Source organism: Myotis nattereri, assembly GCF_964212035.1.
Source record: "Myotis nattereri genome assembly, chromosome: 9".
NCBI lineage: Eukaryota > Metazoa > Chordata > Mammalia > Chiroptera > Vespertilionidae > Myotis > Myotis nattereri.
In genome coordinates, this window is record NC_138084.1 from 50978137 (window position 1) to 50990716 (window position 12580).

The 12580-nt window shown below is 49.8% G+C and overlaps 1 protein-coding gene across 1 annotated transcript; it reads right to left on the reverse strand.

Moving 5' to 3' along the window:
• Window positions 1–837: 837 nt before the first annotated feature.
• FAM181B (family with sequence similarity 181 member B) lies at window positions 838–12365 on the reverse strand. The gene is made up of 3 exons (XM_081099879.1): window positions 9381–12365; window positions 8806–8938; window positions 838–997 (listed from the first exon to the last, which is right to left on the reverse strand). The coding sequence occupies exon 1, from the start codon at window positions 12217–12219 to the stop codon at window positions 10939–10941; it is 1281 nt and encodes a 426-aa protein (XP_080956005.1). The 5' UTR covers window positions 12220–12365; the 3' UTR covers window positions 838–997; window positions 8806–8938; window positions 9381–10938.
• Window positions 12366–12580: the final 215 nt, after the last annotated feature.

Genomic DNA, 12580 nt, shown 5'->3' on the forward strand with positions numbered 1-12580 from the left:
TCCCTCCCTGGCTGACCAACCTCCTGCATCCCTCCCCAGCTGGCCAGCCTCGATCAGCCCCGATCTGCCCCAATCAGGACTAGGCAAGATGGGGCCAGACATGACCTGGAGCCCTACTGCGGTTCCTCTCCAGCCCTGATCATGCACTGGTAGTGTCCTTCAGCCTGGCCTGCGCCCTCTCGCAATCTGGGACCCCACCCGTGCACGAATTTGTGCACCAGGCCTCTAGTCAAATTATAATGTTGTACAGCTGAAATTTACATAATGTTATTAACCAATGTTACCTCAATAAATTTAGTTTTAAAAATAATAAAAATAAAAGTATCTTACTTTTGCCTGGCTGGGTGGCTCAGTTGGTTGGAATGTTGTCCCATGAACCAAAAGGGTTGCAGGTTTGATTCCCAGTCAGGGCACATGTCTAGACTGCAGGTTCAATCCCCTGTCAGGGTGCATACAGGAGGCAACCAATCCATGTTTCTCTATCTCATCAATATTTCTCTTTCTGTCTCAAATCAATGAGCATATCCTTAGGTAAGGATTTAAAAAAAAAGTATCTTACTTCTGAAAGTTTTATAAAGCATAAATATATGAACAGATTGCCAGGGGACCAACACACACACACGCACACGCGCGCGCACACACACACACACACACACATACACACACACGCCCTGGGCCTGTACAAGCAATGAGCCTTAAAGATAGAACTTCACGGGCTTCATGATAAATTTGTCTCTAATTCCCGTTGTTGGTCTGATTAGCCACACACCCCTCCCCCCCACTGTATTGGTCAAGGTAACTCTAATTCTGTAACAAACAAACACAAAGGTGTGTAATGGCTCAAAGATGATAGAGGTTTATTTCTTGCTCGCAGGAATTCCAGAAGAGGTTTTCTTCATTGACACATGCTCTCCTCTAAATGGGAATGTGGAGACCCAAATTCCTTCCATCTTTGGCTCCATCTTCAACACATGAATCCCAAGACTTCCAGGACTGTCTGCATCAAACCACAAAAGGAGGAAAAGCACCGAGGATCACACCAGGGAAGTTTTATGGGCCCAACCCGCAAGCGAAGCATACCACTTCCACTCACATTCTGTCACCTAAAGCTGAGTCGTTTTCTAACTGCAAGCCAGGAGCTAAGAGTGGAAACCCTGACTTTGTCACAATTCAGGCCTACAGAGGTTCCTGGATTTCATCCTGGATCATTTTTTGTTTTTGTCTGACTTTTTTTAATTTAAATTCTTTATTGTTTAAAGTATTACATAAGTCTCCTTTCCCCCCCATTGACCTCTACCCAACCACTCCCACCCCCCAGCACATGCCCTCACCCCACTACTGTCAGTGTTCATTGGTTATGCTCATATACATACATACAAGTCCTTTGGTTGATCGCTTATCTCCCCGCCCTCCCCCTCCCCCGTGCCTGCCTTCCCTCTTAGGTTGGACGGTCTGTTTGATGCTTCTATGACTCTGGCTCTAGTTTTGTTCATCAGTTTATATTGTTCGTTATATTCCACAAATGAGTGAGGTCATGTGATATTTATATTTCTCCAACTGGTTTATTTTGCTTCGCATAATGCTCTCCAGGTCCATCCACGCTGTTGCAAATGATAAGAGTTTCTTCTTTTTTTACAGCAGCGTAGTATTCCATTATGTAGATGTACCACTGTTTTTTTAATCCACTCATCTGCTGATGGGCACTGAGGCTGTTTCCAAATATTCACTATGGTAAATTGTGCTGCTATGAACATAGGGATGCATATATCCTTTCTGATTGGTGTTTCTGTTTTCTTGGGATATAGTCCTAGAAGTGGGATTACTGAGTCAAATGGGAGTTCCATTTTTAGTTTTTTGAGGAAACTCCATACTGTTCTCCACAATGACTGCACCAGTCTGCATTCCCACCAGCAGTGCACGAGGGTTCCTTTTTCTCAGCATCCTCACCTGCACTTGGCATTTGTTGATTTGCTGATGATAGCCATTCTGACAGGTGTGAGATGGTACCTCATTGTTGTTTTGATTTCCATCTCTCAGATGATTAGTGACTTTGAGCATGTTTTCATGTCTCTTGGCCTTCTGCATGTTCACTTTCGAAAAGTGCCTATTTAGTTCCTTTGCCCATTTTTTGATTGAATTGTTTGTCTTCCTTTTGTTAAGTTGTATGAGTTCCCTGTAAATTTTGGAGATTAAACCCTTATTGGAGATAACATTGGCAAATATGTTCTCCCATGCAGTGGGCTTTCTTGTTGTTTTGTTGATGGTTTCTCATCCTGCATCATTTTGAAGTCAGTGTACAAGCAGACAAGATAGACAGTTACCTTATTCTCGGTTTGGTGGTTGCTAGAGCAGGCACAAATTTAAGAGAGGAAGAAAAATCCATTCCTGTTACCTCCATGCCAATGAAGCAAAAGACGATGGAGTCATTCTCGGTGTCACCACTAGATGGCTCTTTAGGTCTTCGTATTCCTCAAGTTCTGATCTGAGTTGCTCTTTAGTGGAGCAGGATAAAAGGATTTTCCAGTCATCTGAGCATCAATATAAATGGCCCTATTCTCCCTGGCCTCACCCAAAGAACGGGTCTGGGCCTGCCTCCACCTCGAGCAGATTAACAACCGAGAGAAAAGAGAAGTCAGCGCTGCTAAACAGAGCGTGAGAGATGTCCACTGGAGGCGGAGACGCTGAGCACATAGGGCCTGGCCAAAGCCCCAGCTCTGCCGGAATCAGCGGGACAGAGCCTCACACAGACTGCGTTTCAGCATCTGTGAAATGGAGACTATGGCACTGCTGTAATTTAATACGGGCTTCCTGCCTTTTCACGTTCTTTCACAAACACCCGCTATTTTTGTCCCCGTGGCATCGGGTGTGGCCAGCATTAGGCATTATTGGTCCCTCTTTGCAGGTGGGAGAAAACTAAGGCATTAAAATGAAAACTTGTCTGATGTCACAGGGCAAGCTAGGGGAAGACTCGGACTCAAGATTCCTCACATTGTTCCCTGCTTTGCTTTCTATAGAACACGGACAGTGCTTTCCTTCCTTGCACCTCACTAGGGCATAACGAAGCAAGCCAGATATGTTATATCATCAGTATATTCATCTTATAGAGAGGAGAAAACCACTGAGATTCAGGGACGTGTAAGCAACCTGCCCATTTTGGCAGGGCTGAGGCTGTAATTTACATTTTCAGATTTCCTCTTTTCAACATCAAACACTCTTACTGGCCAAAAGGACTGGTTTTCTTCCCTTGCTGCCACATAGAGTATAAATATTTAAATTCTTTTTAAATGTGTACGAAAGACCTTATTCCTCTCTCCCATCAGATAGGATCCTCTGATTTGGCCAATGCAAGATTAGCCCCACCTTTTACATGCCCTAATTGTACATTTTGACATCTATGTGGGGGGCTGTGGGGGACAAAACAGGTGAAAACACAGGGGCAAGTAGCCAGTCCTCCAGTGCCTCTGTACGGAGCACGTGGCACAGAGCAGAGATTTTCAAATGGGGTTCCAGCCGGGCCCAGCTGCACCAGCCACTTCAGCAGGTGTTGGTGGAACCCAGGGCTGTTTTTCAAGCCCTCCCCTCCCGTGAGGTGATACTTAAAAAAATCAGCCTGGACTGAGGACCATTCTGCTCTCCAAGGTAAGATCAGTCCTAAAAGTCTATGATTTGCTCTTATATCTGAAACTTTAACCTTAGCCAAAAGGAATTGGAAATCTCACTCAGAAGAAATTATATCAGACTGACCTAAAAGGCAGCTGCACATATTAGCTTAGAACTGGAAACCAGTAACTAACCAACAGGACTTTGATCTTCCACAGACTCCAGATGAAATTCACAGCTAAAGAGGGTATTGTGTTCTCTGACCCTGTGATTTTCAGAATCAGGAATATCTGCCAATGCCTTCCCGTGGCAGGTGGCAGACGCTATGCTGGAGCCTAAGTTTCAGTTCCTCTCACGACCACCCAGAGACCAGGGGCCTCGCTTTATAGATGGTAACACTGATCCTCACAAATGGTCAAGTAACTGACTTACCCATTGCTTGTAAATAGCGGAATTAGTTATAGCCAACTCTCAGAAATAAGGACACCAGCCATTGCCTGGGAGTCTGCTATGTGTCTGGCCTATTGCCTGTAGTATATACCTACTAATCCTCACGCTAACCCGGGAACTCAGAGAACGCTATTACTATCTCTCTCCAGATGAAGAAAACAACACTTTGAAAGGGTCAACGATTCTACCAAGGGCATCGCTAGGAGAAGGCAGTGCAGTGTGGTTATGCCAGGTCCAGGGTTGCTGTGTTGTACAGGTTTTCCACTCCAAATTCACCCTTTTGCAAACTGGTGAATTTGAAGTGGAAAACCTGTAGTTCTGATGCCTCCCCGTTTTCCAGCTTGCTCCGGACAGTGGGCGAGTATTAACACACAGAGCAACGGTGAGGCCTTCCCAGCTGAGCTGTGGCCCTGCTCAGAGCGAGGACAGGAATTAAAGTCATGCTGCAGCGCTTCCTGTTCCCTCGTGCCATTGTGTGGCCTGGCTTTGTGCAGAATGGCTTTTCTTACAATGTGCTGGCAGCAAGCCCTGACCCAGGCTGTGCCAAGGTGATTCAGATTCTGCCTGAGTTCTGGGCAGCCATTCAAACGCGTCCTGAGTTCCTCCGGGCCGCTTCATCCCCTGCCATGCACTGAAACCCCGTTGTTATGGCAGAATTGATGAAGAGATCGGATTCTGAGCAGCGCTCCGTGTGGGGACTGGGTGTCCTGGGGCTCCCTGCAGGCCTGCTCCTGCGGAAGGCCCGGCGCAGAGCATGCTGGGAGCGCACCGCGCCTGCCCACCCGGCCACTTCTGTCTTTTGTGCGGGTTTTGCTTTGTTTTCTGCGGTGAAGTCTCCCTCCGCCAGTGCTCCTAACCAAGCAGCTCCCAGCTCCGGTGAAGGGGCCGGTTAGTCACGGATTCTGAGTCATTGTGGACGGACGGGGCGTGTTCAGTGCCAGAGCTTCCAGTGACCTTTGAAATCCTGAGATTAAAATCTTGAGGCATCCAGGGCCCTTCATCCCTGGATGCAGGAAAGGGAGGGACCAGGAAGTCCAGGTCTCTTTTCCTGCTCTTTGTTGAGGCCTCTTTGGGCAATAATGGTAACAATACTAGGGTTTTAAAAGGATCTTGAGATTATGCTGGGTCTTTATACGAATCACCTCATGCAACATTTAGACCACCTGGCTAAAGTGGGCAGGCCCATCCACTGTGGCCTCTGCAGAAGGCAGGCGGTTCTTGTTTAGTGGCAAAAGTTGCCACCTAGACGAGGATAGTCAGGAATAGGAAATGAACTGGGGACACTGGGGGAGCCTCCCTTAAAAGTAAGGAGCCCCATTGTCTTAGCTCAGGCTGCTCCACTTAGGACCCACACCTGGGGGTCCTAAACCACAGGCATGTATTTCTCACACTTCTGGACACTGGGTGTCTAAGAACGTGGTTGGGTCCTTGGTGAGAGCTCTCTTCCTGGTTTACAGATGGCTGAATTCTCTCTGTGTCCTCACCTAGCAGAGAGCCTGAGCTAGCTCTCTGGCCTCTTCTTACAAGGGCACTAATCCCATTCATGAGAGCCCCGCCCTCAGGACCAAATCACCTCCCTTAAAGGCCTCACCTCTAAATACCATCACATGGGGGATTAGGGTTTCAATATATGAGTTTTGGGGGGACACAAACATTTAGCCCATAATACCCACAGTTCCCAGATAGGGTTAAAAGAAAAAGCTGGTGACTCGGGTGGATGCTAGAAAGAGAGGAAGGAGAGCATTGGTGACTCTGGGTCTCTGAGGGGACAGGAGCCAGAACCAGTCCTGGCCCAGTGCTCCTGGGCCCTGCTCCTGAGGGAAGAGATCACCTTCCCACAGTGAACATGGGCCTCCTCAGCAAATGGGAGCAGCTGCACCATCATGTCTATTCTTCTGAGTAGGACCCGTTTTCAGCGGTGACCTTCAGGGCCACAGCTACCTATACCGTCGTGCCTTTGTGCAAATTTTAAAAACAAGATATAGCCTCCTTGTGTGCACTTGTTGGCAGCAGTAGAGTGAGCATAGGTTGGATTTCAGTTTGCACTCATCTCCTTGGCTGTGCAGGCTCCACAGTGTGTACAATTTGTACAACTCTCGGTTGCATAACTAGCAGTGACAGTAGCTGATTTAACAGATGCCAGTTCTAGACTCTCCTGAATGGCAAAGCCAACCTGGGTCCCCTTTTTGGACTATTTGTGTTTTGGACTATAGGAGCTTCCAGTGTTCCAGCAACCTCTAGGAAGAGGGGAAGACTCTAAGGGCAGAGAGAGTAAGACTTTATGCAAATAAAGCAGTAGGTACTTGAGCAATTAACTGAACATAAAAGAAGCTTAGCCGCAGTTGTCCCCAAATTGTGGAGATGTTCCTGCAACGTATACTACTGCTCCCTGCATGCTGTTCTGATTTTCGTGTCTTCTAGGTAGGTAGATTCTAGGGATTCTCCTGGCCAGGCATAAGTTATTTTGGTTTATGTGTTTTGCTTCATATTAGCAAGAGGACTTATGGTTTACACTTGTGAACTTGAACAGTGTGAGTCAGTCTCCCAGCATTGGATCAGTTCTGGGTCAATGACCAAGTAAATATCCGATGAAAACCAGACTTTAACCTGGGAAAATGGTAGTAAATAGAACTAAATTCAGGCGCAGAGAGCAAGAGTGCCCTGTTGAATTAACAATGTCTCACATGACTGCAGGAGTGGGTCCCTGCCACGCCTTTGCCAACCTTGGGCCACATCAAATTCCTGCAAATGCCTGTTTTGTCCTGCCCTCCCTTTTTCCATAGGGCCTATGGCCACTCTCTTGCACTTTCCTCACATACTATTGCTGTTGCGTGAAGCTAACCACAAGCTGTATCAGGGCAGGGACCTGCATGTTTCCATGTCCATCTTTCCCCTCACAGATCCCTCCACCCAGAACAGTACCTGCCCTCAGGAGGGACTTAATAAAAAGGAGTGACTGACTGTCCCACTTTGCCTGGGACTGAGTGGTATTTCTTGGTAAGTGGAACTTTCAGTGGTAAAACTGAGACAGTCCTAGGCAAACTGGGATAGTTGGCCACCCTAAGAGTTAGCATGGTTAACTTTTAAATAGCAGGTGAGATGGAGGCAAAATGTGTGGATTCTTTTCCTGAGAGAGACTCAACTCTAAAGAGAAGATAGGGTACTATCTAGAAAGGGGAACAGCATTGAGTTTTTCAGCTTTCTATTCCCCTTCTTTCTTATTTTTAAACCATTCTAAAGCCTTATTTCTAGAACTAGAGGAAAAGTGAGGGTGAGCCTGGAGATACAGGAGACTTAGGATAATTGAAGGAGCAGCATCTTGTCCTCACAAAGTGGGAGGGGCAGGATGCTGAGCTGTAAGGGCAGGAGAAGGTCTTGTCTGTAGAGAGCTCATGTGTGAAGGTGGGGCTGGGAAATGGGGGGTGGGGGGCAATTACAACAGATGTTTTCCATATTGTGAGGACATGGCGTGAGGAGAGGAGGAGGGTGGAGGCTTGAATGGAGAGGAGTAAAGGCTTGGGACAACCATTAGAGGATGCAGGAAGACACTAAAACACACTCCCGGCACACTAGGATGCCCAGCTGAAATGGGGAATTGTGACTATGCAACATACAGTGTAATTACTGACAAGGCTATAATCCAATCTGATATAATTACAAGCCTATTACAACACATTATTGGTCTTGAAAAATATCTACCATTGCACTTAAAAAGAATGGTCAATGAGCAAGTATGTGGCTAAACAAGAGATACAAATACTTTCTAATAGGTTGCAGTAGAAAATAACATAAGAGAGGAAGTAACTGTATGTTGAGCCCTTGGCAGGACTGTTATTCATGGGCACTACTTACTGTATTGTGGTAGGTGTCATAGTCAGACACACATGTGCTCAGACTGAAAGGCAATGTGGGGACAAGAAGAATTAGAGATGGGACAATTGGGGGGCTCCATAGGGGCCAAACACACATCTTTGCCATCGTGGATAGCAGGGTGGTTTAGAGCCGTGGCCTCCTGGGACCAGAAGTACTCTCTCCCTCTTGGTGGGAATTTATACATACCCCATGATAACCATTTGTGACAGTTACCAATTTTGCCAATGGAAAGACTGCATTTTAATATAGCTAAATAATTGGTCCATGGCTGGTGAATTAGCAGAGATGAGATGTAGCTAAGTGGATTGACTTATTCCCTCCCCTTGTCTTTCTTACTTTTTACCTATATAATAATAAGGATACTAACAATACCTAACCACAAGCCTTAGTAAGAATTAAATGAGATAATTTATGTGAATGTTCTAGGCACTCCACCAATGCTGCTTATATATTCTTCTAGCATAGAAGAATAGTGGTTCTCAACTGGCAGTGATTTTGACCTCTAGGGGACATGTGGTGATGGAGTTTTTTTGTTTTGTTTTGTTTTGTTTTTGGTCACAACTAGGGGAGTGCTATTGATATCTAGCAGGTAGAGACCAAAGATGCTGCTAAACATTTCACTATGCACTGGACAAGCCCCACAGCAAAGAATTATCCTGCCCAAAATGCCCATACTGGTGAGGTTGAGAAGCTTTATGTACATAATGCAGGGGACTGGGAATCGTATACACTAACAAAACACAATAGAGCCTCGCAAGTCACAGGCAAGTCATGGTGTTAAGACACTTGTAGATCTGGATCCTGAACCCACTAGTTCCTTTTAGCAAGTTATTTAACCTGTCTGAGCCTCACTTTCCAAATGGGAATAATAATAGTACCTACCTCACGGGATTGTCAAGAGACTCAGTGAGCTGGTGCTTAGCTCAGTGCTGGCACATGGAAACACAGTGCTTTCTTTATTAATGAAAGGCAGGGCAAGTAAGATGCTGGGAGAGAGGTGCGTTGTTTTAGTAAACTAGGGAAGAAGAGGAAATTAAGAAACATTGCAGTGACACTATAGCCTTCATAATTGTCATAGGTTATTGTTTTCCTACTGGGCAATTCTATCCTGGATGGTACTCATCACCAAGTAATACTGATAAATTAAATGGCGGTTGAATAGTATTCTGCCTAACACAATGGGATTAATCAGTTTCACCACTTTTGAAGAAACTCTATAGACACCTATTTTCTGGCGTTACAAAAGTTCTTTTCATTGTTAATAAGACTCATTGTTTTATTACCCTCTGGTGCTTTCTTAAGAAATGTTTTATTCAAAAGAAAGTGATTTAGTGATGACATTTTAAGTTGTATGCCATGGCTTGATAACCATTTGCTTCCTTCACCCCACCCCACCCCCCAAAAAAAAATTCCTTTCTGAAAATATTGCAGTACTTTTGATTTGTGCAAACACTGACCTGGATTTTAAAATCTTCTGCAATAGCATTGAGGTTTTGACTTTCTCAGAGGTAGATATTCTCATAATCCTATCTTGGCTGCCTTGAGCAGAGGCAGCTCTCCTTTGCAACATAATCAACAGGCAACATCTTAAGTTTTCTGGGTGTTGGCCACTTTTTGCATTTTCATCCTCAGGTCTGCAGAGCTGAAGGGCTCTCCCTTTCCCCTCCAGCTGCTCACTTCCCACCTAGTCTTCCCTCCTCTGCCCCTCCGCCATCCTGATCACGCTGTGTGTACACTTCGTGGCTGGGTAAAACATTTCTGGCTTTCCCAAAATCTCTCTCAGATAACACAGATCAGCCTCCTCACTCCGGGGCCCCTTCAGACTCCATTCATCAAACCTGCTCTTTAGGGAACTTGACACCCTTCACCATTCCTTCCACTGGGGAGAGTGTGGGTAGAGGGAGTGAGGAAGCACAGGGAGGGAGAACGGACTGGAGGGAGTAATGGAGCAAGAGGAGAGAGGGAGGGAGGGCACACAGTTTATAAAGAAAAAGGCAATCGCCAGGCAAATAGATGGGCCAAAAAAGAGCAAGAGACTTGGAATTCTAATGGCTTCCACCTAAGCCTGCGGAACCAATCAAGCAAAGCACTGCAGCAGCTTCGAGGCATGTTATGTTTTTCCTCTCTGAGCTTCCCAGCAAACTGAAGGGAGAAGTGGAGGAACAGTGTCATCCTCACCCTCTCTGATAAGGAAAACTGGATGCAAAGAGGTTATAACTTGCCCAGGATGCCCCTCTCAAAGTGGATGAAGAATGGAAGCAGGAAAGGAAAGAAATGGATCCCAGGCTTGCCCAACTTAAGCCTCTTATATAAGAGGTTTGCAAGAAAAGCTGAGAGAAACAAAGTCATCAGAGAGAGAGCAATGAGAAGTCAGAGAAGGAAAGAGAGGAAGGACACTGATTTGAGTGGAAAAGAAAGATAAAGATACAGAAAAGGGAGGAGAAAAAGCTTAAGAGGAAGAGTGACAGAGAAGAGACTCACCCTCAAGGACCAGCAGAAGGGAGGTCAGCGGGGGACCACTGGCCTCCCCTCCTTAATAACATTAACCAGGTAAAGAGACCACACGGGAAGCCATCCCAAATCCATAACTATAACGCTCCAGTCTCTTCAATATAGGATTTAATTCATGGTGCCCTAGGAGAGGGAGGGAGAGGACCAGGGCACTGCTTGGAAGGGGCAATTACACTAATATACACTGACCTTTTGCTGGAAAGCTGGAGTGGGGACAGGTGGCCACAGAAGCCACCTCCTGCCCCTTCTGCCACCCCCACCCCATTACCCAAACCCTGTCTTGGCTCATCTGTTCCAGTTAGAGCCAACAGCTTTTTTTTTTTTTTAACACTTGAGATTGTGATTAAAACAATGCCCAACTCCTCTTCATCTCTTTTTCGTGTTTCTTTTATTGAAACTTTTAATCCCGTTTCATCTCCACGTGCATTTTCCAACTGTTCTTTCGTCTTGGGAGAGACCTGGAGTCTCCACAGCAGTCTCTCACGGGAGGGAGGGTACCTCGCGTCAGTCCCGGGGCGCTCCCTCCTCCCCGGGGTCCCCTTCCCAAAGCCCGTCGGGTCTCCAAAGGCTGGGGTACGCGGTGCGCCCGTAGCCGGAGCACACATCGTAGGCCACCTGGCGGGGCGGCGGCGGCGGCGGGGGCAGGACGCAGTCTGAGAAGAAGGGGCCGAAAGAGGCCAAGGGGCCCGGCCCGTCCTCCCCGCCCGGGGAGTTCACCGCGGCGGGGTACAGGAGGCGCAAGGGCTCGGTCAAGGTCGAGCCGCCGCGGGGGGCCTCCAGGGATGGCTTCTTGGTCGCGGGACAGGCCGGGGCGCTCCAGGGCTCCGGGTACGCCAGGCTTCCCCCCATCGGCGGCGGCGGCTCAAAGAGGCCGGGCTCCAGCTCGGGGGGTCCCCGCAGGACCGTGGCGCCGGTGGGGAACACATCCAGAGGCTCCGCGGGGAGCAAGACGCCCGCCTCGGAGCCGGCGCCGTATTCGGGCCCCAGCAGCTCGAAGAACTCCAGGGTCTCGGGGCCCTTCTCCAGGTCGCACAGGTTCACGCCGCACCCCGACGGGCCGCACCCGCCGCCGCTCGCCCGGGACGGCTCGGTGAAGAAGGACGGGGGCAGGTTGCGGGCACGCAGCGGCACCTTCCGGGCGCCGGGGGCCGCCGTGCCCCCCGCAGGGCCGGGGGCATCCCCTCCCGCACCCCCAGAGCCCGCTCCGACGAGCCCGGCTGGGGGCGCCGCCCCCGAGCCTCCCGCGGCATCGGCGCCCCCGGGCAGGTGGCGCAGCGAGTCGAAGAGCGCGGCCAGGCTCTGGCTCTGCAGGCTGGCGGCCGCGGCCTGCGAGGCGTCCCGCCGGGGGGCGGCCTTGCCGGGGGCCGGGACCGCGGCCGTCTGCGCGCCCGGGGTGCCGAGCGCCCGCTTGGCGGGAGTGTCGGCGGCGCCGGGGGAGGGCGGGCCGGGGGGCGCGGCGCCCATCAGGCCGCTGCAGCGCTTGATCTGCTTCTGCAGGTACTTGCGGTGGTTCACCTTCCGCTTGGACTTGCCCGGCTTGTCCAGGGCCAGCTTGATGTTGCTGGACGCCGAGTCGATGAAGCTGAGCAGGTCGCGGGTGGCCTCGCGCGCGTCCCCGCCCTCGGTGCCCGCCAGCAGTGCGCCCGCCGGCATCCCGGGCTCATCGTCCTCGAAACAGCAGCCCTTGTCCAGGGCTCCGAAGGCGCCCCCCAGCCCGTCCGGGGAGCCCCCGAAGCCGAAGGGGATGAAGGGGTGCGTGCTGAGGAGCGCCGCCTGCACCGCCATTGCCTCGTCTCCCCGGCGGCCCGCAGCGCGGCCGGTGCGCCCCGGCCCGGTTCCCGCCGGCTGCCCAGGCCCGGATCCCGGATCCCGGATCCCGTCCCGGCGCGGCCTCCTAGCTCCCGGCCGGCTCGCAGCTCGGCCTCCCGGGGGAGCTCATTAGATCTTGTAAGGGAGGGACACAAGGAGGGAGCGCGCGGCGACCGCCCCAGTGGCGGAGGGGAGGGGCTTACTGAGCCGGCTGGAGGGGGGGTGGTCTGCTTTTCTAATTTTCTGGCCTTTCTCAAGCTCATCGCTTTAACCCCTTGGTTTCCCTTCGCCCCGCGGGTTTCTCTTGGCTACTTCCCACCGCCAGACGTGAGGATGG